The 27,437-nt window shown below is 27.0% G+C and overlaps 1 protein-coding gene across 14 annotated transcripts in view; it reads left to right on the top strand.

Moving 5' to 3' along the window:
- LOC107443091 (mitogen-activated protein kinase kinase kinase 15) overlaps positions 1-27,437 on the top strand; it is a 58,453-nt gene that overhangs the window by 16,530 nt on the left and 14,486 nt on the right. For 3 of the 14 annotated variants that reach the window (XM_043054119.2, XM_043054120.2, XM_043054118.2), the window contains exons 11-25: positions 475-747; positions 831-945; positions 2,102-2,173; positions 3,956-4,125; positions 5,306-5,480; positions 7,224-7,357; positions 9,015-9,142; positions 10,928-11,031; positions 12,406-12,544; positions 14,755-14,816; positions 15,708-15,773; positions 16,356-16,456; positions 19,364-19,494; positions 19,573-19,657; positions 22,013-22,078. In XM_043054119.2, the coding sequence (XP_042910053.1) occupies positions 475-747; positions 831-945; positions 2,102-2,173; positions 3,956-4,125; positions 5,306-5,480; positions 7,224-7,357; positions 9,015-9,142; positions 10,928-11,031; positions 12,406-12,544; positions 14,755-14,816; positions 15,708-15,773; positions 16,356-16,456; positions 19,364-19,494; positions 19,573-19,657; positions 22,013-22,078 (1,821 nt within the window). The remainder of the gene's footprint in view (positions 1-474; positions 748-830; positions 946-2,101; positions 2,174-3,955; positions 4,126-5,305; positions 5,481-7,223; positions 7,358-9,014; positions 9,143-10,927; positions 11,032-12,405; positions 12,545-14,754; positions 14,817-15,707; positions 15,774-16,355; positions 16,457-19,363; positions 19,495-19,572; positions 19,658-22,012; positions 22,079-27,437) is intronic. The other 11 variants (XM_071186819.1, XM_043054124.2, XM_071186820.1 and 8 more) reach the window with 10 other exon arrangements.

Here is a 27,437-nt window from a genome sequence, read left to right as displayed (position 1 = left end):
CCTACTAAAAGAGAAATGTTTTTTTTTTTAACTTTTTAATCAATGAAAATGTAGATTTAATCAAAATCTTGTCAATTATTTTCTTTTTTAAAAAAATCAATTAAATCTATACAACGTATTATCCCTTATGTCCAATATTTTTTATTTACCTACTTCAGATATTGATGGTTGATTCATGATTCGGCTATTCATGATTTGGCTTTAAATGCTGTCATTTATGAATGATTAGTCTTTATGTTTTTCACATAAATTTTCAATAATAGTTTCAATGAATGTATCCTATTAATTCTTTAAAAAATAGGTATTAATATTGTGATAGTCTAAATTTTTAAAGCAATTTATTTACTAGGCATACAGAAGTTTCTGCATGATTTAATCTCTTGTTACTTATTTGTTCCCAACTGTTTAAAGCTATTATCATTTGAGAGTAATTTTTGAAATTTCAATTTCATTATATCCAAATTACTTTTTTAGGTATCGAAAGGGCTTTGACGTTCAACCAAATGAATATGCTGGTATAAATCTTGCCACTCTATTAGTTATAGCTGGAAACGATTTTTCAAAATCTACTGAGTTGCAAGATATAGGCCGTGTGTTAAATAATCTAATTGGACGAAAAGGCAGTTTAAATTCCCTGAAAGATTATTGGGGTGTGGCTACCTTTTTTGAAATTAGTGTGCTGGCTGAGGACTATTCTAAAGCTACTCAAGCAGCAATGTGCATGTTTGACTTGAAACCACCAAACTGGTAATTAAAAAAATTTGGTCACAGGATGCAATTTCGGTGTATATTTTTTGTGACAATAAATTAATTTATTTTTATTATTTTAGGTATTTGAAGTCTACAATTGGAAACATTGAATTAATAAATAGATTTCGTAGAAAACCTGAAAATATTGAATTATCTGCAGAGGAGAAGGTATTTTTACGCTATATCATTAATTCTGTAAGGATTTTTTTCATTGTTTATATTTTAAATCAATTTTTTGATCAAGCTGTTTCAACTTGATAATCTTGAACATTGTAAAATGAGGAGATCAAGAGCAAAAAGAGTTCAGTCACAATAAATCAAAAACTGAGATAAGGATTATGAAACTGAAGTTTATTTTAAAAGGAGTTTTGACCAGCAGCAGTGACAATCAGAAGAGATTCATTCCAAAACACAAACAATCAGAAAGCTAGCTCCATGTTTCTATGATCCTTTCCACTCTCTTGTTTACTCTGACTTCAATCAATGTACAACAAGTTATGTTAATTGTTTAACTGAAGTTCTGTTTATTAATAATTTTTTCAACAAAAAAATCACATTGTTCTTATTTTAATTTAGGGCCTAAATCTTTTTATAATTATCATACCTTTTATTGTATTATCCTATTTTTTATTTCAGTACCTAACCTTCCTTAATGTATGTCACTTATAGTAACTAATTCTGACCTTTCGCAGCCTAGCAGAACCTTTCTTATTCATACCTGCTATTCTTCCACTTAATAATGACTCCTCTACCAAAATTAAAATTTCTTTCCAATATCTAATTTTTCATGGTCATGCTTCAGTGTCAGAATATTATTGCATCATCATTGAATCAGTGATGATGCAACAATATTTTCTTTCGTTGTTTCTACGCTTAGAGAACTCTACAGCCTTCACAGTAGCCATACATATTCGGCATAGATTTGTGCTGTTCCATTGCTTAGCTTCTTTGGCTAGTTGTTAGTATTGGAACTTTCAAACAAATAAATATTTATTTCTGGTAATGTCTGCATTTTTTGACAATTGTATAAATGTATTTAACCGTATTCTAATGTTTCTTACCAGTAACCTTAAATATATATTCGTAATATATGACCTAAAATAAATTTTCTTTTAATGTTATATCTTACCTTGAATGTTTCTAGCCTTTAAATTTATCTAACTTCATTCTTATGTTTAGAAAAACTGTAACTTTTAAATTATCTTTCAATAAAGACAAAGTTTTACTCCAATACATGTTCCAGTTTTTTGAAAATATGAAAATGTAATGAATTTTTTTGATGTAAGCATTTCATTTTGATAATTTTTTTTTTTTTTTTTTTTTTTTTTTTTTNTTTTTTTTTTTTTTGCAGGTCTTTAACTTTTGGTTGGAATATTTTATTGCAGCTTATTCTGAAGAAATTGAAGATTGTATTAGATTTCCCGTGAGTAATTGAGGTTTTGAAAAGTGGAGAATTTCTTAAGAAATTTTTTTTTTTAATTCTTATTAAAAACAATTGCCAAGGTTAAATTAGTTTTTTAATCTACTGCTCTTCCACTGAATAAAATTAGAAAGTGAATGTCTAAAAAATTGGGGGGTAAGGGGAAGCTGAATGTTTCATACTTTGAGAGCAAATTTTGAATTTTTTCCCATTATTTTGAACTTGTTTTTGTTTTGGACCAGTTTGTGCTGAAAAACCTGTTTATGAAATTTGATTTTGTTTCAATTTTAACATTTTAACATTATTTATCTACCAAATAAAATCGTTTCAGATCTGTTTCTCATTTTTTTTAATTAGAGAATGAGTAAATTTAAAAAATATCTGTAATTTTGCTCATTTAGATAGAATGTTTAGTTTTTTCTCAAGCGTTTTTCTTCTGATTGATATTAATTGTTAAATTTCAATTCAGTTCTGATGAAACTGAATTGTTCAAGTAATGCTTAATTGGAATATGTTGATTTATATTCGTACCATTGAATATATGCTTTAAATAATAAGTAGATCATGTAATAAACATTTAATATCTATTCACTTCAATTTTTAAAAAAAAGTATTCAACTTTTGTGTATGAATTCTTCATATAACTATATTTCTATTTTTCAGTGCTGTAGTTATATTAATATTCAATGCTTAAAAACTTTTTTTTAAACTTAATTAAAGAATGAAATTTTGTTTTTATGCAACCATTATTTAATAACAATTAGATTAGCATGAGTTAAATATTGAGGAAATGAACTGATGTAAGGCACATATATAAATAAACTTGTCTATAGTTTTTTTTAAATACACTTTATTAGAAAATGAAAAGGTATGTGCCGCTTTAAGGGAGCTTATTTATTCAGAATTTGCACCTTTATTTTTTTCTGAATATGCTGTACTTAAGATGTTGTAATAAATATTTTATATAAATATACATTTTCAAATACTTTTAGTTTGACTGTAAACAATGTCCATATATTCAAGCAGGCTATTTTCCTGTCTATATATAGGGAGAGTTTGAACAAGACTGTAAAACTTTACTGGGTTTGAAATTACACATCTACACAAGCATTATTCGTCATTGAATGCATGATCGAAACACACGCAGTGAGAAGTTAAAAGGTAGTTTCCACTGCACCCCAGAATGGAAAATGACGCTTCATAAAACTTTGATTGCTGTACAAACAATTGCTTGAAGAAATGCTAAGAAATTGCTCAAAACATCTCCCACTAGAGGCGACCCAGGCTTCACACTTGTGGTTTAGGAAGTGACATAGATTTGTTAAAACGACAAGCAGTTTCTTTGAGCAATTCTTTGTACATCAATTTCGTTTTTCTTTTTTGAACAATTTCTTAGTACATCAATCATATTCTTGTGATTGAAAAGTCTTCTGAAGCATATTTTCCCATTCTGTTAATTCTTTAAATGTGGCAGTTGAAAACTAACTTCAGTTTTTCACTGTTTCTGTTCCAAGAATACATTCAGTGTCACTCTATCGCCCAATAAAGTTTTATCATCTTGTTCAAATTCATCCTGTTTATGAATAAATGAATTAGATATAAATTTTGAAAAATTTAAGCCGTTATTTTATCATAAGTTTTTTTTAATAATAATTTTAATAATCAGTCTGAAGTATTTATTATTTTTCTTTGATTAACTGAATATTAAGAACAATTATACAAATTTGTATTAATTTTGAATTATTTGAAACTAAATTTGAGTAATTATTTTGTTTTCATCATTAGATTTTAATTCTTGATCCTGGAAAAGTATACATGCCTAGCTATGTAACAGTTAATTTGGGTGCTGAAGAAAAATCTGTCCATATAAACAATCTGTGCCTAGATGCTCTCAAAGGAAAATGTACAAAACTTCACGAATTCTTATTTACAAAGTCTTCTTTCAAAAGTGTGAGGTATATCTTTTTAAATTTATTGTTTTTGTACTTTTATCTTGGACTAAAATGCATAGAAAAATGTAAATTATCACATTTTTTAAACTGTTAAAATTTGTATGATTCAGGATAGTAAAAAAATCAAACATGCCAACTACTAGATTTCAATATTTTTAAACAAAAAATTTTAATTTTAATGATAGTTTCAATTGATGGGACAGACTGTTTAGCCACAAAAAAATATACAGATGTGTCACATTAAATGTAAGAAAATAGTGTTTCAAAATTTACAAAAATTAGAGAATCTGAATTTTTTTTTCACATTTTGTATTTTTCCTAATTAGTAGATTGAATTTAAAAAAAAGAAATTTACATTAAAACAAAACAATAAATATATATATATTCACACACAAGCATACAAACTTAAACTGGTTTCTTTCTGTTATTCTTGGGAACAATTGGCCGAAAATCAGAGCATATGTTGTTGGTGCAAAAGCAGAGATGGACTACGGTTCAGATTGATGCAGCAGCAATGCCTTAACATTATCTAGTTTTTTTTTTTTTTTTTAATTTTTATAGGTTCAATGTATATTTATTGTCTTTGAATATCCCCTCGAGTTATCTGCTTATAAGGTTTTCAAAAAAATTAATCATATCTTTTTAATTTGTTGGAGCCATTTTTGTACGTTTTGTAGAAAGCGTTATATATCTCATTTTCTATCAGCATGTTGCTTTATCAAAAAGTTTTTAGAAGCTTTTGCAAGCAATAACATATAAGAATTAAGTTTGTATAATGAAAATTCATGTGTACAAAATTTAAATTTGTGAATAATATTTGTTGAAGTATTTTCAACTAAAGAACATTACCCAATATAAATGTACGCTGAAAAAAAGACATTCATGTTCAACAATTAAAAGTCCTTGCCTATGGTTAGTCTATAAATCTAATATTATGTTATTACTGCTTTTCTTCCTAATGCTTTATTTTATTCTGTTTATCTATAAATTTTATTTTTTATTTTTATTTTAAATATGATTAATATTACAGAATCAGAACGACTATGTCATTTTAAGCATTTTTTTATTTTACTTTTTTTTTGTATATTTCATTGGTTGTATCTAAGTCTAAATGTAGATGCTATTGCTGTTTATTTTTAAATTCTGTTTTACTTTATTAAATAAATTTTCTTTTTTTACACAGTAACTATGCAAGAGATGAGAGATGTTTGTTCCTCTATGTTCATCAAAACTCTGATGATTTTCAAATGTTCTTTCCTTCAGAAGAATTAAAACAAAGGTTTTATGATTTAGTCAGAGAAATGTCAGAAGATAATATTATAACAGACCTAAATACTGACATAAATACCATTTTACAGGTAGGTGTTTAGAAATAACTTTGAAATGGTTTTTACTGTTTTCTTTTAAAATCTCTTATCTTTAAAAGAACTAAAATGGGAGATTCTTTAGTTTTATATAATAATACAGTGAAGCTTGATAACTCAAAGAGCCATCACAATATTAACATTCAAATATTGAGTAATATAGCATTTCAATTTCACTATTTAAAATAACGACAAAATTAGAAACTTGTGTTTCTTGAAAGAATTCTGTAACTTTTTTTTTTGTTTTATATTTTGTACCTTTATTTATCCTAGAATTTTTTCGAAACATTCACACACTAAAAACCTCATCTTCAACCCTTCGCACAGTGTCTGAATGTATGAGCAAAGAATTTTTACTGCAGTGAGAACTTGGTGTTATGAAGAAAAAATAATTTTAAGATCCATTTCTCCATCGTTCTCAACCTAATGATCTGAGTCAACTTTTTCTTCGTTATTGTCAAGAAGAATATATAACTATGGATATTCTGTCATTTCTAGATTTTCATTTATATCAAAGACATTGTTAAAATCATCGAAAGGAAAAACAATTTATCTTATAATTCTGGTTAAATTTTTTTATTTCTCTGATTTTATTTATTTTTGTCTAAATTAGGTGAGATAAATCTGGCTTTTTGGAAGCAATTTGCAAATGTACTTCATCTATTCCCAAGGTTTTGGAATAATCACTATGACTTTGAGATGATTGATATCAAAAATTTCCTTCTGTGCTTGAACATTTCTGATTATTCACTGGATATATTTTCATTCAATAAATTAGTTTTAGGATTTTTATAGCATATTGGGTCTATAGACTGAAGGTTTGATTTCATTGGGTGGAAAGAAGACAAGCTTGATGTTTTGTAAACTTTGAGGCACTTTAGGATGAGCTGCACAATTGTCAATAAAAAATAAAACATTTATTCTTTCAGGTTAAAATTTACAATCAAGTTTTGATAACCATTGTTCAAAAATAATTTATGTCAACCATTAGGCTAAAATTAGTGGGTAATGATTTAATGCCAGAAAAACATCACAGCCTCGTTGATTTCCAAATGATTAGTAGCCTTAACTTCTTTGTGGCAGTCGTGTTGCTTTTAATATAAGTTATTCTTCCCTTACTCTGTCTTCTCTGCTTTAAAGATATCATCAGGATTGTAGCCTTCTATCAAGAAAGGTAACACATTATGAATTTAATCTTCATAGTGTACGTTGGCTACACTTTCATCAGACATCACTGTTTGCAGAGTTCTTTTTCGCAATTTGAATTTCTCAAGCCATCTGGTACTTGCTTGAGAAGAATCAATTTTAATATCTTTTGAAAATGTCTCAGCCTGTTCTCGTATGAGACTTCCTTGAAGAGAAACATTTCTATCTTGCATTTTTTATACCCACTCAAACTCTGGGAAAACTCTATTGTTTCAAACATTTTCTGTTTAATGCATAATGTAACTCTTTAACAGCTTTTCTTATCTTTTTTATATTTTTCTTTCATAATTGCCGAAGGAGTGTTTGACTGCACTCCATACCTTCGATAGTGGGAATGTAATGATTTTGTATTTATAATAATTCACTCAATGGAATTTGATTTTGTAAAGTATTTTGCTTGACTAGGATTGTTATCAACTTTACAGTAAAATTATTAAAGATTATTTGTTGAATTTTTTGTTTTTTATTATCACTCTTATACTTTTTGTCTACAGAATAAACCAGCATTTAATTTGTATTTTTTTTTCACAGTATGAATATGAATTAGATGATTTGAAAAGAAGAATTATCCTAGGAAAAGGTACTTATGGTGTTGTCTATGCTGCCAGAGATCTCACTACTCAAGTTCAGATAGCAATTAAAGAAATTCCAGAAAGAGACATAGGGTAGGTTAAATTGCACTTCAATTTAATTTCTTAGTGCCATTCCAATAGGCTTAAATTTCATGATATAGGGCAGCAAAGTGACTTAAAGAATTAGTGGTTTGAATCTTATTTCTTTTGATGATTGCATTTTTGAAACTTTAATAAAGAGATTGGCGACAGAACAAGGAAAGTCAGAAAGGACAGAAGATTTTATTAATCTAGAAAAAGCACAAAATTTAACTTAAATTACTAAAAAATTTGGTAAATGAATAAATTTATATGTGAAATACTTTATTAACCGATATTTTTTCCCAAAAAAATTGGTCTTGTAATAATTTTTTTTTTTTTAAAGTTTATTTTCTGCCCTAATGACATGTATAAATGTTTGAAAAGTATAACTTGTTTAAGAATAAGGCATAACTTAATTCATCTCATGTTCAAAAATTTGGGAAATTCGATAAATTACAATAAATAAATAGAATTTTTTGAGTGCTTGTGGCAACTCGATAAACCTAATATGTTAAAAGTATATAATTTTCTAAAATTTTGCATTATTTAATTTCTAAATGTTTTGTTAAACTTTTACTTTTGATTTAAATTTGATTCTAAGTTTGATGCCTGTAAGCACCCTTTTCTTCCAATGTGTTGGCAACATCCTTGTGATGCTAAATGAATAATTCTTATTTTTATTACAATCCATGTTTAAAATTTTCATCAGAATCTTAATCAATTTTTAAAAAATCTCATTTATTTTAATTTGTTTTAGTCACGAGAACATTCGTTTATATAAGTGAGAAACAGTAAAGTACTATTTTGAAAATTCTTAAATTTTCTTTGTCTATTAATTTCCTAATCCCTTTATTGTACCAGCATTAATTCTTTATATTTTTTAATTTTACTTTAAATTCTTGCATTGCACATTATTATTTAATTCTTTTTAGGTATTACTATCATGATTGTGTTATTTAGAAATTTTATCTTAGTGTTCAAAATTTTAAATTTACTTAATTAGTTTCACCACCATTTTAATATTATATTGATGAGATTCGGTTTTATTTATATCTTTGAAAATTATTTAAAAAAATATATATTCAAATATTGATTTTTTTGCCTTTTTGTGTTGGGTAGTTTTTTGACACTGTCCTCCAGCTTAGGTTCTGCTAAAATCATTTGATACTTTTTAATGAATTCGTTATATAATCATGTGTACTGTAATGATGGGAAAATTATGTTGTCTTTCATCTATTGCCCAGCTACTTGCTTGGGAAATAAAGATATGGGTCTACATTGCTTATAGTTCTCAAAGTTATGGAGCCTTGAACTACTTGACCCCTTTGGACAACAAATGGGTGTTGGATAAGAGTTTTACTTTCAAGCATCTTATATAATTTAATGCAATTTTTTATCATAAAAATTGCTTTTATTTTTGATAATTTAATGCTTATAATAGGTTATTTATTATTTTATAGACTTGAATTTATAAATTTGTTTTCTGTTAGTCTATAAATATTATAAAGGATTAAAAAAAATCTGTTTCGATTGAGCATTGTGAGAAATTTGTTAGTAAAATACTTTCCACATTATATTAAAATTAATTGCAAATTTATATTGTATGTCTTTTTTTTTTTGCACTTGTCATATTTTATTTTAACGATGAATTTCTTTGATATTTTTTCAGTGTTGTACAGCCTCTACACGAAGAAATAAAACTGCACTCAGAATTAAGACATAGAAATATTGTGCAATATTTAGGTTCAGTGAGTGAAGATGGGTTTTTTAAAATATTTATGGAGCGTGTACCCGGTGGTGAGTGATTAAATTATAATTTTGCATTATTTTTATTGTTTCTGTATGGTAGTTTAAAAATAACATTAAGACAAATTTTTTGCACTATTCAATTCATATAATCTGCTATTCAAAGTCTGTTTATAAAGAAATATTATTTCTTTACTTCAATTAATAACAAGTTATACATTAAAAAAGCAACTTTTAAAATATTTCCTTGTACAGTAGGGAACCAATTATCCGAAACGGTCGGGAGCATCGCTATTCCGGATAACTGATATTTCCAGTTTTCTGAATCGCTACAAAAAGCCGTTTTTTTCATTGTTAAACCCAACTAAAAAAAAAAAAAAAGATATTTGGAAATAATCTTAAAAAAAAGAACAAATGATGAAGTAATACACTAATGATTATTTCCAAAATGATGGTAAAGTAAACATCTTTGATAAGGTAAACACAAAAGAAAGAGAAATCGTAAAATCCTATGAGGAAAAAAAAAAAAGATTTTTCTGAAAATGGCGAGAAAATTTATCGAATTTCGTTCCGGTTTTCTGATTTCCGGATAACGGGTTCTGTACTGTATATCAAAAAAGAGCTATAGTTTTTCCCTACATTAATTTATAAGATAATAATTCTATTAAGTTTCTTTTTATCTTAAAAATTTATACATTTCTAAAAATATTTTTAATTTCTTGCTGGGTCTCTTGGAAACTTGAATAGTTTGGAGCCTGTGTTAACAGAAATGATTTAGTCAATTTAATGATAAACATATTGGTTAGTAGGTGAGCAATATTATTTTAATGGTTGTTCAGGTTTATTCTGATTAATTTTTTAATTTTATCAATTTAGTTAGTAAACTGTTAATTTTAATAGATAAAAGGGGAAGAAAAAAAAATTTATTGACAAATTGCTTATGACCGAGTTAAGTCAAAATGAAGTTCTTTAATTTGATTCAGAATTAAATAGTATATTTATTAATCATAATTGTGTAATTAGAGCACATTTTTGTTAGTGGTATTTAAATAATAGAATAAAGGGAAAAAGATTAAAGTTTTAACAACAATTAAAAATTTTATCAAATAATTATCAAGTATTTTATGGATACAGTAAAAAAAGTTTGACCGTTTAGTTTATTCCCTAGTTCTACAAAACTGACCCTTCCAAGAAATTTTGTTTATTTCCTGGCTTTCCAAGGGTGCCAAACAATTTTCTCAGGGTGCCAATTTTCTTTTTAAAACTTTGAAAATCAATAGAAAAAAGTATACAAAAGTCTTTAAAATTAAAACTCTTTGAGGCAACAAAAAACCTCTGAAATAAGTTTTAATACGCAATTTCTTTATTATTGCTTAAGACTGTTAATATCTAAGGTAAATTTTTACATATACTACTCAATGTGTAGGCAATTGTTATTTACTTAAGAACTTTTGCATTTGAATCTTATGATATACTTTTATTTTAATTTTTTATATAAATTTTAATTTACCGACATAAAAAGTTTTAATGTTTATGATGCTTTTTTTTTCCATTAAAAACTTCTTATAAATTAGCTTTACTGTAGTTAACTAATTTTTTGGTGGTCAAATTCATTTTAAATTAGATTTACTAAACACAGAAATCAATTTTGAAAGCTTCAACGTTGATGTTTTCAAACAAAAAACAGCTTACAAAAGTTGGCAGCTATGCATTTTATATAAAATAATTTTTTTTTAAAAATTTTGAAAATTTATTAGATTTTTTTCCTATAATCTTTGCCCTCTGAAATTTCATTATATGTATATAAAATCTTATCTTAATGCCTAAATTTTGCAGGTAGTTTATCTCAACTGTTACAGAATATTTGGGGACCTTTGAAAGGAAATGAAGTAACAATATCGTATTACACAAAGCAAATTTTGGAAGGTCTCAAATATCTGGTAATAGAATATTTACAATGTATGGTCTTTCTAAAATGCATAAATATTGCATTTTAGTTCATTAAATCAGTGTAATATTTTTCTTTGAAATTGTAGTGTTTTGTGCTAGTTAAATCTAATTAAAATGTTCATTTTTTTTTTAATTTGAACAGTGATTATTTTCAGAGTTTTAGATCAATTTGAATTTTTTCTTTCTTTTTTGTGAAAAAAATATATTACAGAAGAATAAGTTCAGTATGCTTTAAATTGTATTTATTTCTTTAATACCTTTTAAAATAGTCACTTGATGAGCTATCAAACTTTAATCAAAATGTATTAAATTTTCAAACTAACAGTTCTATTTGTTACATATTTGCATAAGTAACTGATCATTCACATTGTTAACTAGTAATTCTCACCACTCTTTTAACTTTAGTTACTGTAGCACATGTATTATTCTAAGCATAGTAAATAAAATCATTAATATTGATCAGCAATCTGTTGAATGATTTTGCGTTTAATGATTAAGAGGCCTACTATTAGTATGTTTTGTAAATTTCTAAATTGGATTCTCAAACCAGATTATGACATTAGTTTTTTGTCTGTCAAAACTTTTTTTTTTACCAGTGCTTTTTTATACCTTAAAAGAAAACTGATTATAAACATTTAAGATCTTTGCAAATTATTTTAAAGGTTTGTTTTTCTACCAGTCTTCTAAAAGTAATAAGTTTAAATAAATCTATGTGCAATTCTTTAAACTATTTTTAAAATTAAAACAAAGGTTTTGGTGCATAGTACTTATCTTTAAAATACATCAACATTTTTCATTGTAAAAGTGTTGGTTTCAGAGAAAAATCCTTATTTTACAAAAACGGAAATTTTATGAAGCATACAGGATCTTTAAAGAGTAGTTGTATCAGTTGAAAAACCTATAGAATGTATCCTCTATAAAGTTACTTTTAGTTATGGAAACTTTTTAAACGAAACTATTCAGATTATACTAATCATATTATAACTTGGCATTCCAAATGCCACTATGAAATCTCAAAGTTACTGAATATCTCATTAATTATTGATTGTTCTGTTAAATAGTTTTCAGAAATGGAACCTTATGCATAGTATTTTATTCACAATATTTAAATTATTTTTTAAAGGTGTTTAATGAACAAAACAAACCTAAAAAAAATGCAAAAACTCAATAAACTTAAATAAAAATAATTAGGACTACATGGCTACTTCTATAAAAAATATCTGCACTTCTAGGGCACAGAATTCGATGAGGTTTGTGGCATTGTATGTATCTTAACTATTTGTATTTAAACTTATATTATTCTCAGTTTTAAAATAACAAATAACCCTATTTTAATATATAAGTAAGATTTATTTATTTTGCAGCATGATCAAAAAATAGTTCATAGAGATATCAAAGGAGATAATGTTTTAGTCAATACATACAATGGTGTAGTGAAAATATCTGATTTTGGCACCTCAAAACGGTTGGCTGGAATTAATCCTGCAACACAGACTTTTGCTGGTAAGTGCCTATGCTATAAATATTTAGTTCTATAAGCAACGATGAACTATTAAACTATATTATATTGAATATATTATTAATAATCTGCGATTTCACTTCTTTTTTAATTAGTATGTTTAGGCTGTTAATATCAGTGTTTTTCGCAACATTTTATCTGAAATTTTATATTAAGAAATAAATGCTGAAATTATTTTCTAAAACTTAACAGTTATATGCAAACAAAACTTGACATAGAATTTACATCTATCAAAAAATTAAAGTTCAGGATCTTTCTCCCGTCCCCTCTCTCTATATATATATACATAAAATATGAATTTTCAATAAGTGAGGTCATTATCAAAATATTTTTCTATTTTCCAAGTTTTACTTTGAAAAATAAAATCAAACTATGACTATTTTGGTTTCAACCAATGGATTAGAAAATATACAGCTTAAGAAAGAAAATATAAATTTGACACTAATTTCCTTTAAAGCTGCAAATTATTATTTATTTTTTAAATTTATACTAAAATCAACTTATTCTACTAATACATTTACTAAATTCCTTACAACATGTTTTAGTTTTTATTATATTATGCTTGTTTGTTTTTTTATTTTGCAATTTTCAACTTATTCTACTAATCCATTTACTAAATTCTTTAAAACACGCTTAAGTTTATATTAGGAGAATATTCTTTTTTTTTATGCAATTGTAGAATTCAGCAAAAGCAGAAAGTGCTGAAAAATTTGTATATCACAGAACAATTTGTTTGAAGCAAATGATGGAGATTAAGAAATTTGCTCTTCTTTCTTGCGAAAAATCCCCCAACATTAGCATTTTTCTTATGGTCACATTTTTTTAATGATGTATAAACTTATTATTTATTTAAATGGAAAAAAGGCTTTTCTATTTATTTATTCTTATAACTCAAATTTTTATTTTTCAACAATATGCTTGTGCTATCACACATCTAACTGTGCATTATATGCATTTTATAAGTTGAGCTGAGCAGTCGACCCAGTTTTGGGTTTGCAACTACTAATGTTCAACTCTGTAGCCTTTTAATCCAATCCAAAGACAATGGAACTCTTGTATGAAGTATTGGGCGAAGTCTTGCTTTCGTGGAGGACTTTTTGGTGAAACTTACCTGCATTTGTGTTACTTTGTGTGGAAAACCTTCCATGGTTAACATGAGGACTCTAACCCATGATCCATCTACCACTGAGGATATTTTACGTCAACACTGCGGTTTGTGCAAGCTGGGTGTGGAATTTGTATATACCAGGCATCGCTGGGATTCGAAACCGGTTCACCTCATTGGAAAGCGAACGCTCTATCCTCTGAGCCACCGCTGCTATGCATTATGACATTTGTTTATATATAAAAAGTGACATTTTATATTAATTTATTTTTCATTGCTTTTCACCTTAAGTTTTTTACTTTGGTTTGCTCGCAATAGCAGAATTGCCAACTATTGTGATTTATCAGTAATTGTTACGAATTCATAGTCAAAATTACGGAAATAACTTTTTTTTATTCAGTAGTAAAATTCTTGCATACTTTTATTAATATTAGGTGTACCTATGTAGAATTGAAGAGTAAAAACATCTTGGAATTTCTCTCATTTTTATTTTGTTAATGTTATATGTATCATATCAATTCTGATAACAATATCTAGTTTGAAAAGTTTGAGCCTCTGCAATAGCCAGAGTGATTAACATCATGTGTTGTGATAATGTGAAGGCATGGTGTAAATGAACTCAAATAGAAAATAATGCATATTCCTTCATTAAATAAGAATTATTATTCTCTTTATTAATTTATATATTGTTATTTTTCAACTTAAATATTTATTTTGGTGCAATAGCTGCAATAAATGACTAAAAAAGAAATTAATTTTCTAGTGAGAAGGAGTAAAGCTGATAATGATTGTTAATGAAAATATGCCATACATTTCTGATTTTAAAAAATATTCCAAGTTCAATTTTAAAAACTATCTTAATTTAATATTTGTTCTCCAAACAATGAGAAGAATTTTTTTATAACTTGTGGTAAGTGTTTTTTATAGTTTGCTTTGAAACTATTCTAAGAATTTTGATTTAAAATATGCTTTAAAATTTAAAATGTGGGTTTTTTTTAATGACTAAAAGCTACGTACTTTGTAATAATTAATGACGGAGTATAAGGAAACATTTATAATTTTTTACTCAATTTATATATTCTTATTTAGGCACATTGCAATATATGGCACCAGAAGTTATTGATAAAGGACAACGTGGTTATGGTGCTCCTGTAAGTAAAAAAACCTTTCCTGTAAAACTATTTAAACTTAAAATTACCTTATTTAATTGTAATAAACATTTATATTTTCCTACATTGTTTATTTCTGATTTAACTATGTTGCTTTTGATTTAAGATCGATTACAAGAACTTTTCCATTGTTATGATCGAATCGAAACATGAACTGGTCAAAGAAAAATAATTACTACATTAAATTATATACTATATACTATCTATAAGAGACCCTGAACCTAAGAATTTTTGTTACTCCAGCTCTGCTCCCAGTTAAGAAATAAAAACTCAAGCACCAGCAATTTTACTATCGTCTTATGAGTTTTTTGAGTTTCAAATTTTAATTTTTATTATAAAATAAACATTGGAAAAATAAGATAATCATCAGCTTACACAGAAATTCAAATTTAATTAGCAGTTGAGTGATTTATTCATTTTCTTAAAAGAAGGAATTTAATAAATTCTCCTTCAAATTTGATTTTAAATCATTATAAATGTATTTTAATGACGAGAATAGCCTTTCTGTAGAAACTTGGCTAACAGGCAATGCTGTTACAATGTGGCAGACCTTTGGATGTCTGTAAAAATCCTTGGAACGTGGTGAAATTTAGAGCTCCAGCTTCATGAAAAACAAAGCTCCGGAGCCTGCCATCTATTATAATTAATTCAAATTAAAAAGCATTAACTCTCATAATTTAAAGTTTAATATACCTTTTAGTACTTAAAAGTAAGGTCAATTTTTTTAAATTTTAAAAGCATAATATTTTTGAAATAGATCAATTTGTTATAGAATTAAAAATTTATTATATTATAGAATTAAAAATTAATTATATTATACACTATTTTAATTATAGAGACGTACCAAAAATGTATTTATATTTATTTATATAGGCAGATATTTGGTCACTTGGTTGTACTGTAATTGAAATGGCTACAGGAAAACCACCATTTGGGGAAGTATGTACTGTTATAATATATTACTTATTTTCTTATATATTTTATACTTGTTAATTTTATTATATGTGTGGTTGTAAATTGTTATTTTACCCTTTTTTAGTTTTTTTAAGGTATAAAAACTACTGACTTAAGTAATATTTGCTTTACAATTATAACTTTAATCATCTATGCTGATCTTTCTGAATTGATTACTTTTTGTAATCACTGATAATCTGTTTAATCACAAGAATTTCATCGGGGAATTAAATACATTTGTATTTTGCTGCTTGATCTTCATTGCCAGGGTCTTTGACACTGTCAATGTAAACAAGATTATCACTAATTAAATCACTTTTTGAGTGATCTCATAGAGCTCTTGCTTCATTCTAGGAGGAAGAAAATTAATAATTACTGTTAATAAATTTTAACTCCTATTATGTAAAACACAATAAAAATGGCTTATGAAATTAATGTATGAAGTTAAGCTTCTTTTATTTCTAAACAGTGATGTGTAATTGTTTAAATTTCTGTTCTAATTTTAAATCATATACATAATCTAATTACAATATTTTGTTAAATAATCTCTTTTCTCTGCCATTACAGCTGGGTTCCCCACAGGCTGCTATGTTCAAAGTAGGATTTTATAAGATGCATCCTGAAGTTCCTCCAGGAATGTCTGAACGTGCTAAAAACTTCATATTAAGGTGTAGTAATGTGTTCTATATCAGTATTTTTTCTGCTTTATGTGACCCATATTGAATTCACACGTGTGTAAATTATAATTCTCAACTACACTTGATTTTTGTTAGCATTTCCGCACATAAGCTTGTGTTTTTACTTGTGTTCCTTTCATGTTGTGCATCGTTAAATGAATGTATTTTAACGATGTAAGTCAATTTGAAATACAAACACACAATGTGTTCCATCCATGCTGTTTAAAAAGGAAATAAATTTAAGTTTAATTGGTTGCATTAAACAGTCATAATGACTAAAACTGTTAATATCAATTTGTCAGGAGTTTTTGAAGTGAAAGTTGGTGACTACTTTAAAAAAAATTTTGAGGTGAGCAGAGCAATAAAGAATTTTGAAATCTCTGCTCAGATAATATATATTATGGCAAAAGAGGATTTGTGACGATATCAGCTCATATAAAGTGTAAAAAACAAAGCGAGAAAAAAAAATGTCTTCTCTTCTATCAACTTTAATTGTTCCATCTGCACCTCTTATTCAATAACCTGTAAATCTACCAATGAGTGATAGAATTACAAATGCTCAAACTTTGCTTTTAGGAGTAATGGCAGAACATAATTTGCTATTCACTTCTCCAGTATTTATCAATTTGTGTAAAGTTTTAGTCTGTGATAAAAATAAAATATTAAATCATTTATATTTATCTCTTAGTTATTTCTCACCTGTCAATAATACAGTAGTTTTTGAACATTTATCTAGCATTAAAGTATCCAGGGTTACCTCTGAAGTTTTGAAGAGAATAACTCACGGCATAATTTAATCACAGTTTTGATGCACTCCTGCAATGTTATGAGGGTATCTAAGTCTGGGCTGGAAAAGAGAATTCTGGAAAAAGCACCTCATTTGCTGAATGTGGATGGTGGTTCACGAAACATCGCCATTAAACAATTTTGTAAGCAATTTGAAGGGTATGGGGAAAAAAAATTTGTGATATATATGACTTAAAATGGTCTGCAGATCAAAAAGAATGTCTGGCTGAAATTCGTCAAGTATTGGGGTTGTTAAATTTACCATTGTTGAAAATATGATTCATCTCCAATGGTTGACCTAGATGGTTCTTTATGTAATGTTGGAATGCTCAATTTTCTATTTTGTCTGCCAATGATGAAATTACATTTTTTTTTTATTTTGCATTCTCTGAGCAATTTATAAAGAAAATGGAATTATGGCTGGCTAGAAAAGGTAGAATTTCTTCAAAGTTATTTTTTCACTCAGGAAAAAAAACCTTTTTGATATTTTTTTGTCCTTCTATTGAAAAAATTTTTTAGTCTGTTTCATACCAAAAAGATAATGATCCATAAAATTCGTGATAAACAAGACAACTATTTGAATACTACAAGACAACTATTTGAATACAAGACAACTATAGGCCTGAAGCCTTAAAAGTCAACCAATTTATTTCGATTTGTCATCTGATAAAAATTTATTGAAAAAGCTGAAAAACTGTAGGGATTTACCCCTAAATATTTATAGAAAAAATATTAAAATGTTATGATGATTTCCTTTTTAAATTAAGCTAGTCAAGGGCATATTCAATGTGTCCAGTTTCTTCAAAGGAAAATAGCTTTGAATAGTTCACTTCTGAAATGCGTTTCAGCCATTGATTGATTAGCGAGCACTCATTCCGTTTCAACGGATAAACTAAAAATTTTACCTAAACTTGTAAAAATGTGTTATCAGTTTTTTTTTTTTAAATAATAATAATTTAATACTCATTGGATATTCATGTATATCAAATGGATTAATGTCTACCATTTTATGAAGATGCTTCTAAAAATATTTTGAGAATTCATTTTTGGTCCGCTAGCTTTCGGAAATTTAAGAAATATGATGATGGCAAAAATGATGAAGGTATTGAGTTGCTTTCATGGTTCTCAAATAAAAGGTTCCTTCAATATGATGGCAGATATACTTGATAAAGATTCAATTAACATGAAACTAAAAAAAAAAATTTCTGCAATGCAGGCTATGAAATATAAACTGAGTCAAAAGAAATCAACCATAGATTTCTTTGAAGAAAAAAACTGATTGTTTGCATGATCCTGTGGCGAACAATCTATATCAAAATATAAGAACATGAAAAAGAGTGGAGAACTAAGGAAGAAAAGAGAAAAATGTTAGCTGTAATAGAAGACACTTCTAGGAAACTAGAGAATAAAGAAATGTGAGAAAAAATAAAGCAAAAGGAGGATTAATCTTAAAAGAAAGATGTGGCAAGAAAGAAGCAAATCAAGAAAGATTCTATTATAGCTTAAAAGTTTGTATATGAAATCAAGATAAAATCTGTTATGTCAAGATAGATCAAAATATGTTTATAATCAAGAAAGTATTTTTTTTTTATATAATCAAGTAATCTGCATAGTACAATCATCATAAATAACTAAGTTAGTAATTTGACTGTTTTGTTATTTATTGTGTATATAAGTGTGTGTGTGTGATTCTGTTTTACATAGCTGCTAGCTTTTGAGATTGACGGAAAATGATTTTTTTTAGTGGTAGTACAATAGCAGTTCAACTGCTTATTGTAAGCAAAAATATTGTTAAATTTTGCCAGGAACAATTAATTTAAAATAATGGTTACTAAGCCTTATTTATTTCTTGATTTTCTTTAATATAGTAATGGTCAAAGTAGATTAAAATTATATTTGTTTAACCACGAATTTAAATGTTGCTATCACTTCAAATATGATATAAGAAGTTTTCAGTAATGTTTTTACATACCTTATTGATACCACAGTATTATATAGAGCCCCCTCCCCTAAACTCCATGGTGAAAGTTTAGTTTTTTTTTTATTTTACTCCACTTTCATGCCTGATAAACTGTACCATTCAGTAAGATTTTTTAATTTATTTCGTTTTAGATGTTTCATCCCTGATCCAGATTCAAGAGCAACTGCATCCGATCTAATCGAAGACACATTTATTTCAGACAGCAGGAAGAAAAAAACGCACAATCGACCTCCTCCTCCAGAGTTAAACAGAAGTATTTCAGGTATATCTGTTATGTTATTATTATATTTTGGACTTAAAATTTTTCTCCAATTTATTTTGATTTACATCTGCTGTATAGCTAAATATAATTCAGTTCCAGAAAGGCCCAAAGTGGAAGCTAAACCTGATAGAGTGGAAAGATTTGCAAGTACGGGTGAGGAAGGGTAAGTTTTGCTACGTATATTCATGTTTTTCATTGCATTATTATTTTAATCATTTTTTATTACAACATTGCAAAAGCATGCTTAAAATTAAATATCTCTTAACGTTGGAAGACAATGATTGCTCTCATTCTCTTACATTCTTTGGCCTTGTTATTAAGCTTGCATATGTGAATGATCAATGTTAACATTTTACCTTATAATCTTGATTAACCTGTCTTCCCCCAATCTTCTGATATGCAAATTTGTGGCTCTAAAATTAGCTTTGATGTGCTAAATCTCAATCATAAAATATTGCTTAATGTGTTGACTGTGTTACCAAATTGTGTCTGAAGTTTGATGTCCTATAAATTTCCTAAAAGCTAATTGAAATACATACACAGTGTAATTATAATTAAAGCTACTTAGTATCCATTTTGGTAGACAGATGTTGATGAAACTTGGTATAGAATTAGAGGTTGGGCAGCCCCAAAGAGCAGGGCACATCGACCTGAGGTCTATTGCACCCAAACCCTGAATCGTGATTAACAAAAAAGCTTTAAAGCTCAAATAAAGTTCAGCAAACACCTGACAGGAACGTCTTGCAGTTCCCAGGTCTTAATACAATGTTGAGTCCGCTCAAATCTTTGAGCGGAATAGACCTCACAATCACAAAGTATATGTTGTGAAGCCTCCTCAAGATGACAACCTCAACAAAGAGAATCAGATTCAATACCTATTATGTATAGGTGTCTCCTGAGGGTGCAGTGACCAGTGAGAAGACCAATGATCTTCCTCAAACTGTTCCTGTTTAGCTTAAGAAGCTCTTTTTGACATACACTAAAACGGTCATGATTCTATTCTTTAGCTTGTCTCTGACCATCCGAGTTGTGCCATTGCTCATACGCAATTTTACCATAGAGCTTGAATATAGAAAAGCAAGTGAAAAACTAAAAATATAGCCAAAACAAAGCATACTTAACTTCCTCTCGAGTATTTTGATTTTAATTACTGTAAAGTAGTTGATAATAATAACATAACTAATACTTTAAAGAAAAATATTTGTAAAAAAAATATCATCTGCACTTGGAAACATTGTGAGTTCGTTTAGTGTGATGGGTGATCCTGCTATTCATTATCTACTCTTATAAATCATGAAATAATTCTTGATAAAGCTATTCATTATCTACTCTTACAAATCATGAAATAATTCTTGATAAAGCTATTCTAATTTCTTTTGGTATTTATTTTTGAACAATGTTTGCTTTTTAGGAAAATAGTTTCTAAAATTCCAGCCTTGTGCAAGTATGGAATAGTATTGAAATGAGATTTCTCATAGATATAACGCTCTTATCAACCCTACCATAAGACATTTTTTCTAATAACTGCAGATTACTATTAAATGATTAATCATTTGATTTGTAGCACCATAGACACAATATTGTTCTCTTCATCTCATACTGTTGTATACAGTTTGAGAGTCCTCTGGCTTGTGAGGTTCATTTTACTAATTTTTACACAGCACTTATTTTTCCCCATTTGTTCAGTTCATTCTCTTTTACAAATTTTCTAATTTATGTACCATTTTAAGATATTATGAAAAACACTTTGATATTTTAATAATGAGTGTAATCCTTTGAGATAAAATTAAAAGTGACTTAACAACAAATAGTAAAATTTATTGAAACCCTAAATTTGTTTCGGTGACACATAGGTAAGACATAATGCGAGGGATAACAAGACAGAGTTGAAATATTCGACAGATATATTTATAAATTGATGTTGTGCAGAGAGAATTACTTCTAAGAATGAAAAGTACTCATAAGTTACAAAATCTATAATTTTCAAGGGAATTCTTGTTATAATAAAAAATTATAAAGAGTTCAAAAATTTAAAGTTTCTGTTTATTTAAGTTTTTTTAACAGAATTTATAATATTTTCTACTGTTATATTTTTATCTAAGTATTAATTCTTTATTTTTTTTAAAAAATCATATTTCATCCTCTATTTTCACAGTGCACATGGGAATACTAATGCTGAACTGATATTTCAATTTAATTTTTTTTATATAAATCTATTTTTTAACACATAAGTAGACCATCTAACCATTTTGAAATATTCTGATCGAGATAGTTTTTTCTTAGAATTGAATAATTTTGAATTTATTGAAATAATTCAATTTAATTTATTCTATTTAATCAACTATTTCTGTAGCAAAATATTCTGAAATATGCTAAATTCAAGTATTTATAGTGTAACTCAAACTGCTTTCAAAATAGCATCAGAAAAGGTTGTATTTTACAATTATTTTGATATATTGAAATGGGGATGTAGATATTGATTCCTGTGGTGTGTTCTTAAAACTGTCTTCCATTTCAGTTTAGCTGTTGTACGTAAGAGCCCTTGCAACTCCCTTAGAATACCCCCTCAGAATTTTTCTTTTAGGTAAGCAAATCTTAAGTATAATATATGACTTATTTATGAAAAAATATTTGAAGATATCAAACTTATATTTAAAAGTTAATTTAAGGGATTTAATAAAAATATCTGTGTAAATGATTTTCTTAAAATTAGCTTTTGCTTTTTAGATATACTTTGGTTTATTATCTTTTCTTATTACAAAATAATTAATCTGTGTGTTAGAGTATCAATATGTAGGCAAAAAGTGACATTTAGCATGATAGAGCTAGAATCTGTTTGAGGAATATTTCAATTTTTAAAGATTTCCATCATTAACATTAGACCACTATTTCACTTTAAGAAGTAAAGCTTTTTGTTCATTGCTTGTAGATAATTGATATAACAGGAATTGATGAAATCTACATATTGAATATTAAGGTTTTTGTTTCAAATTGAATAGTAATCTTTTATTTATTCACATGATGACTTATAACGTTTTGAATACATATGAAAGGTAAAAAGGAATAAATTGTTTTCAATTAAATTGTCTTGCTGTATGAATATGTTTGAAAATAGTTTCTTAGTAAGCTATAACATAACTTTTACGATGCATGAAAAGAGATTTGTCTAACATTAGTTTGCAACATGCTCGCAGCTCTAGCAAATTTGTGTAAAAATCTGAGGCACCAACTCTGACTGTTATTGATGTTATCCTTGATTGTCCTTGAAGATTTGATTGTCTTTTTTTAATAATTTGGCTATTGTTACTATTACTATTAAAATTATGATTAAAGGTGACAATTTTTTTTTTAACCATTTGTTTTATCCTTTTAACGGACAAGGAATCAAAATTTCTCTTTTAGACATCCGAATACCTAAAAATGTTAGTGATTCGTAATTTTTTTTATTTGGTTTTATTGTATTATGCACTAAAACATGATATTTTTAGATTGAAAATAAAAGAAAAAACATAAATCAAATTGTTTAAGTAATTAAAATTTCTTTAAAATAAACTGCTTCATTTTAAAAGCATTTAACTTTACAAATTATTATTTTGTTTATGTTGTGGTATTTATCAATAATAAACTTAGGGAATAAAGTATTAAAAGCCATAATGTTTATTTGATAATAATTTACAGCTAATATGATTGCTCATTGTTTGGCAAATAACTTGCAAAAATGCATTTTTTTTTTTTTTAAATCGGTTGTAAGTTGAAGTGTAGTCTGTTTCTTAGACATGTATAGTAGATGTTCATGCAAATTTTCAAGTAAATGGGTTTAACAGATTTTAAGATACAGTAGGAAACCGATTATCCGGAACGTTCGGGACCATCGCTATTCCGGATAACTGATTTTTCCGGTTTTCTGAATCCCTACAAAAAGCCGTTTTTTTATTGTTAAACCCAACTAAAAAAAATAAAAATGAAAATAATCTTAAAAAATAAGAAAAAACGATGAAGTAATACACTAATGATTATTTCCAAAATGATGCTAGGGTAAACATCTTTCAAAAAAGAAAGAAAAATCCTAAAATCTTATGAGGAAAAAAAAAATTTTTTTTTCAAAAATAGCGGGAAAATTTATCGAATTTCGTTCCGGTTTTTTGGTTTTCCGGTTTTCTGATTTCCGGATAACGGGTTCTGTACTGTATTTCATTTAAAAAATAGAAGAAGTAATGAGAAAACACATTTTGAAATATAAAACTAAATAGACAAGCCTTGGTATGTTGGCCTATTAGCAAACGCCTTTTTGAATTATTACCTATGTTTTAATTAAGATCAAAGCAATATTTAAATGGTTTTGAAAGGAAAAAAATTAACTTTTTTTTACTTTAAGTAAAATTTTAAAGTTTGCGTGTTTAGGCTTAATTATCCTAAAAAAAATTTTAGGTACCTTAAACCAATATGTATTTTACTCCAGGTAACTGTAGAGTTCAGACCTATAAACCCCATTGGTTTTATGTTTGTGTCTAGCCCTCCTTTGTTTCATTGTTGTAAGATTTTATTTAAATTCATCAATGCAGAATAATAATTTTTTAACTGATCCTCTATCAAAGTTTTTTGAAAAATATATTTTTTGCCATTACCTGCAAGTAAAACAGACAATATCTTAGCTTCTCATTTATAAAGCAGTAATTATATTGGATACCGATTAAAGTTCCTTAGTTCCGAGGACTAAGGATCAGGGTTTATCAATTTATTAGTTTTAATTTCAGTGTTTTCATGTTCTTTTAAAGAATTTTAACACTCTTTAAATTTTTGTGACTTGTTTATGAATAATTTATAATTTTTAAAGCATTAGTTATTTTGAACTTAAATATGTTCTGTTGTCTACACTTCTTAAGTATTCTTTTTATGTTTAAGTTTATCAAAAACTTTAAATCCACTTTTTAAAGGTATTATCTATGCTTTAATAGAAGCAATTAAAAAAAACAATGGAAATAAAAATGCTTAAAAAAAGAAAAAAAACATCAAATTTTAGTTTTGAATTATTTAGTTGTTAAGTATTAAATAAATGTAATATTATGTGCTGTCATTGTATGTAGTATATGCATGTCAACAATCAAATACTACTTAATATTAAAGCATGAAATAGAAAGCATGGTAAAAATCATCAAAAATGATTTATCACATTGATTGCCGTGTCACACATGTTCGGGTGACAGCAAGTTTCTGATCGGGCCGCGTGAACCATATTGGGGTGGTGCTTATTTGACTACTTGTGAAGGATATTCGTATGTATTTGAAAAGATATTTCACAGGAAGTAACCAAACTATTGAATTGTTATAATAGCAATATAAAAATGATTTATTAAGAAAATTATTGTGAGCCTCATAAAAGCTTGTTCACTGCTATTTGAACCACTAAGAAATAAGTTTTCCATTTTTCTTTTCAAAATTTTAACGAATTAGGGTAAAGATTTTAAGTTATACTCCTCTTTACTCTGCAAAGATTCAAACTGATTGTGTAAAGTTGCGAGATGAGAAACAGGTGCAAAGCAACAGATGCAAATGAACAGACATGATACCATGGGAACAAACAAAGCGAGATATTATTCGTGTGACATCAGAGACTCGCATTATTAAAATATCGATCAGAGTATAGCAGAATACGCTTTGTACAGCGGTATTCGTGGCCTGAAAGAGATTTCACTGTGAACGCGTGTGGCAGTCAACGTGTTAAAGCAGTCATAGGTTCACTCAAGTTTTCTGGTAGAACTACACTGTCACTTCAATTTAAAACAAAACTTCATCTATGTGTTATTTTTCATAAAGAAATATATATATTTTTGTTTGCTATAATAATCTTCAATGGCAGTTACATGAAGTTCATTTGAAATGCCTTGTATATTTAAAATCTTAGGTACCATGTACAAATAACTAAATACTCATAGTATTATAAGCATGATACTGATGATTGAATGTATATATATTTTATTTATTTTTTGTTCACACTGTAAAAATGTTTAGTTCTTTAATATTTTTTTAAGTTACTAGAAACAAATTCTAAAAGTATGAAAATGCTTGAAGCAATTATTCACAAAACAGGAATGAAAATATGCATGACTTTATTGTCAAAAAAAATAGCATACATTTAGTCAATTACCTATGTTATAGATATAAGAATAAAAATTATTATTTATTTTTTTTATTGAAGAACTATTACTATAACTTTTTTTATTGAAGAACTATTATAAATATCAAATTTGATGTGAATTTGGATTTCTCAAGGTGTGTGCTGAGGGTGGACAACTCTTTCTTACTGATTCCTGTATTGAGATTAGTATAAGCATTTGTTTTTCTCCTTTTGGAAAAAGCTAAAGTATGATAGTCTTAAATTTAAATAAAATTTAAACATAAAATTTTTGTATGTAACTTTATTATATTTAATATTTGCCAATTGTGCTAAGCTTAAGCTTTATTTTTACAGTAATAATTTGAAGTCACAGACAAATTTTAATTTTTGAGACTAGTGCTGCTGATTGATTTAATAAATTCTGCTACCAGTGGTCAGACTTTCATAAACTTTTTCATTATGAGTCATCAAGTTAAAAAGTTTGATTGTCTAGTATATACATTTCTTTCCATGTATGGTAACTTAACGTTATCTTTGATTTTATTGAAAAATACATTGAAACTATTTATTTTGATTTCAATTGTTTCTCAGACTTATTTTCTTTATATTTGCGTTAGTTATTTTGTTTATTACTTTATTGTGTTTAATCCATTTTCTCTCAAATTTTCGAATTTTTTTTCATAAATAATTGATGCAATCTCTACTAAAAAAGTAAGGCAAATTTATTTTTAAATTAATACATTATGAGCAGAACTATGTGATATCTAATCACAACCTTCATTGAGTAGCCATTTGTCCTCAGCTGTAATGACTGCATAATTCAAAATGCAATTTTTAGACCATTTTTTTCATTATGTCAATTCTTTTTCATTATTCTTTTTTTTCTTTTCTTTTCTTTTTTTTCCTATTTAGTTTCGATTTGGATAGTTTTTTGTCATTCTAAAATATTTTATTTATGTATTTGTTTTATTCATTTATGATAAGGAATATGAAGCTGTTTCAACGCAATTACAAGGCATTTTTAAGGTGGACAAAATAGAACATAATCATATCAAATATGAAAAAAATCACTTTTAAGAATTTAACGTCACAGTATTAAATTTAAAAATTAATGCACAGTTTTTATTTGATAATTGTGCTCTGAAACACATTTTTTTAATTGCTCATAACTGCTATTTGAAATTGAGCATCAGTCGTATGGTTGGAGGTAAAAATTATTAAATTATTTTGCAGTTTTTCAGTGTTAGACAAATAAAAACTGAAGCTTTCAGAATTTTTGGTAATTTTCCGACATTTTAAAAGCCCCACTTCGAGTGAACTTAGATAAATTGGCTTTTTATATAAACTTTTGAGTCATCTAGATGTAGTCACATGAAAAATAATTTTAAATCAAATTTACTAAGCAAGGAATAATATATTAAAACATAGACTTAGCTACCAGTAGAAGAAATTTTTTTCTGAAAAGTAGAAAGTTAGCAGCCCTGTGTTTATAGTATGTGGTAACAGCCTAATGTTTTTTTTTTTTAATGATATCTGGTAATGGCCTGAAGTATTTTTTTCTTCTCTTTTACAATCATGATTTGCTCTTAATTTATTGCTGCTGATTGATATTCGTACTACTTTTTCTTGTTAATTTCCTGATTTAGCTGAAACATTAAGTGCTAAGTCAAAATTACAGCAGATATTTCTTAGCGTGGAAAATAAGATACCATGGAGATCAGCCTCAGGAGTATAAACATCTTACCCAAGCAAATAACTTATAAAATCAAATTTGTGTTAGATTTTTTAATGGAGAAGTTAAACAAAATTTAAATGATTTCTATTGTAT

The sequence above is a fragment of the Parasteatoda tepidariorum genome, chromosome 10 (assembly GCF_043381705.1).
Source record: "Parasteatoda tepidariorum isolate YZ-2023 chromosome 10, CAS_Ptep_4.0, whole genome shotgun sequence".
NCBI classification, from domain to species: Eukaryota; Metazoa; Arthropoda; class Arachnida; order Araneae; family Theridiidae; genus Parasteatoda; species Parasteatoda tepidariorum.
This window is presented reverse-complemented; position numbering and strand designations above follow the sequence as displayed.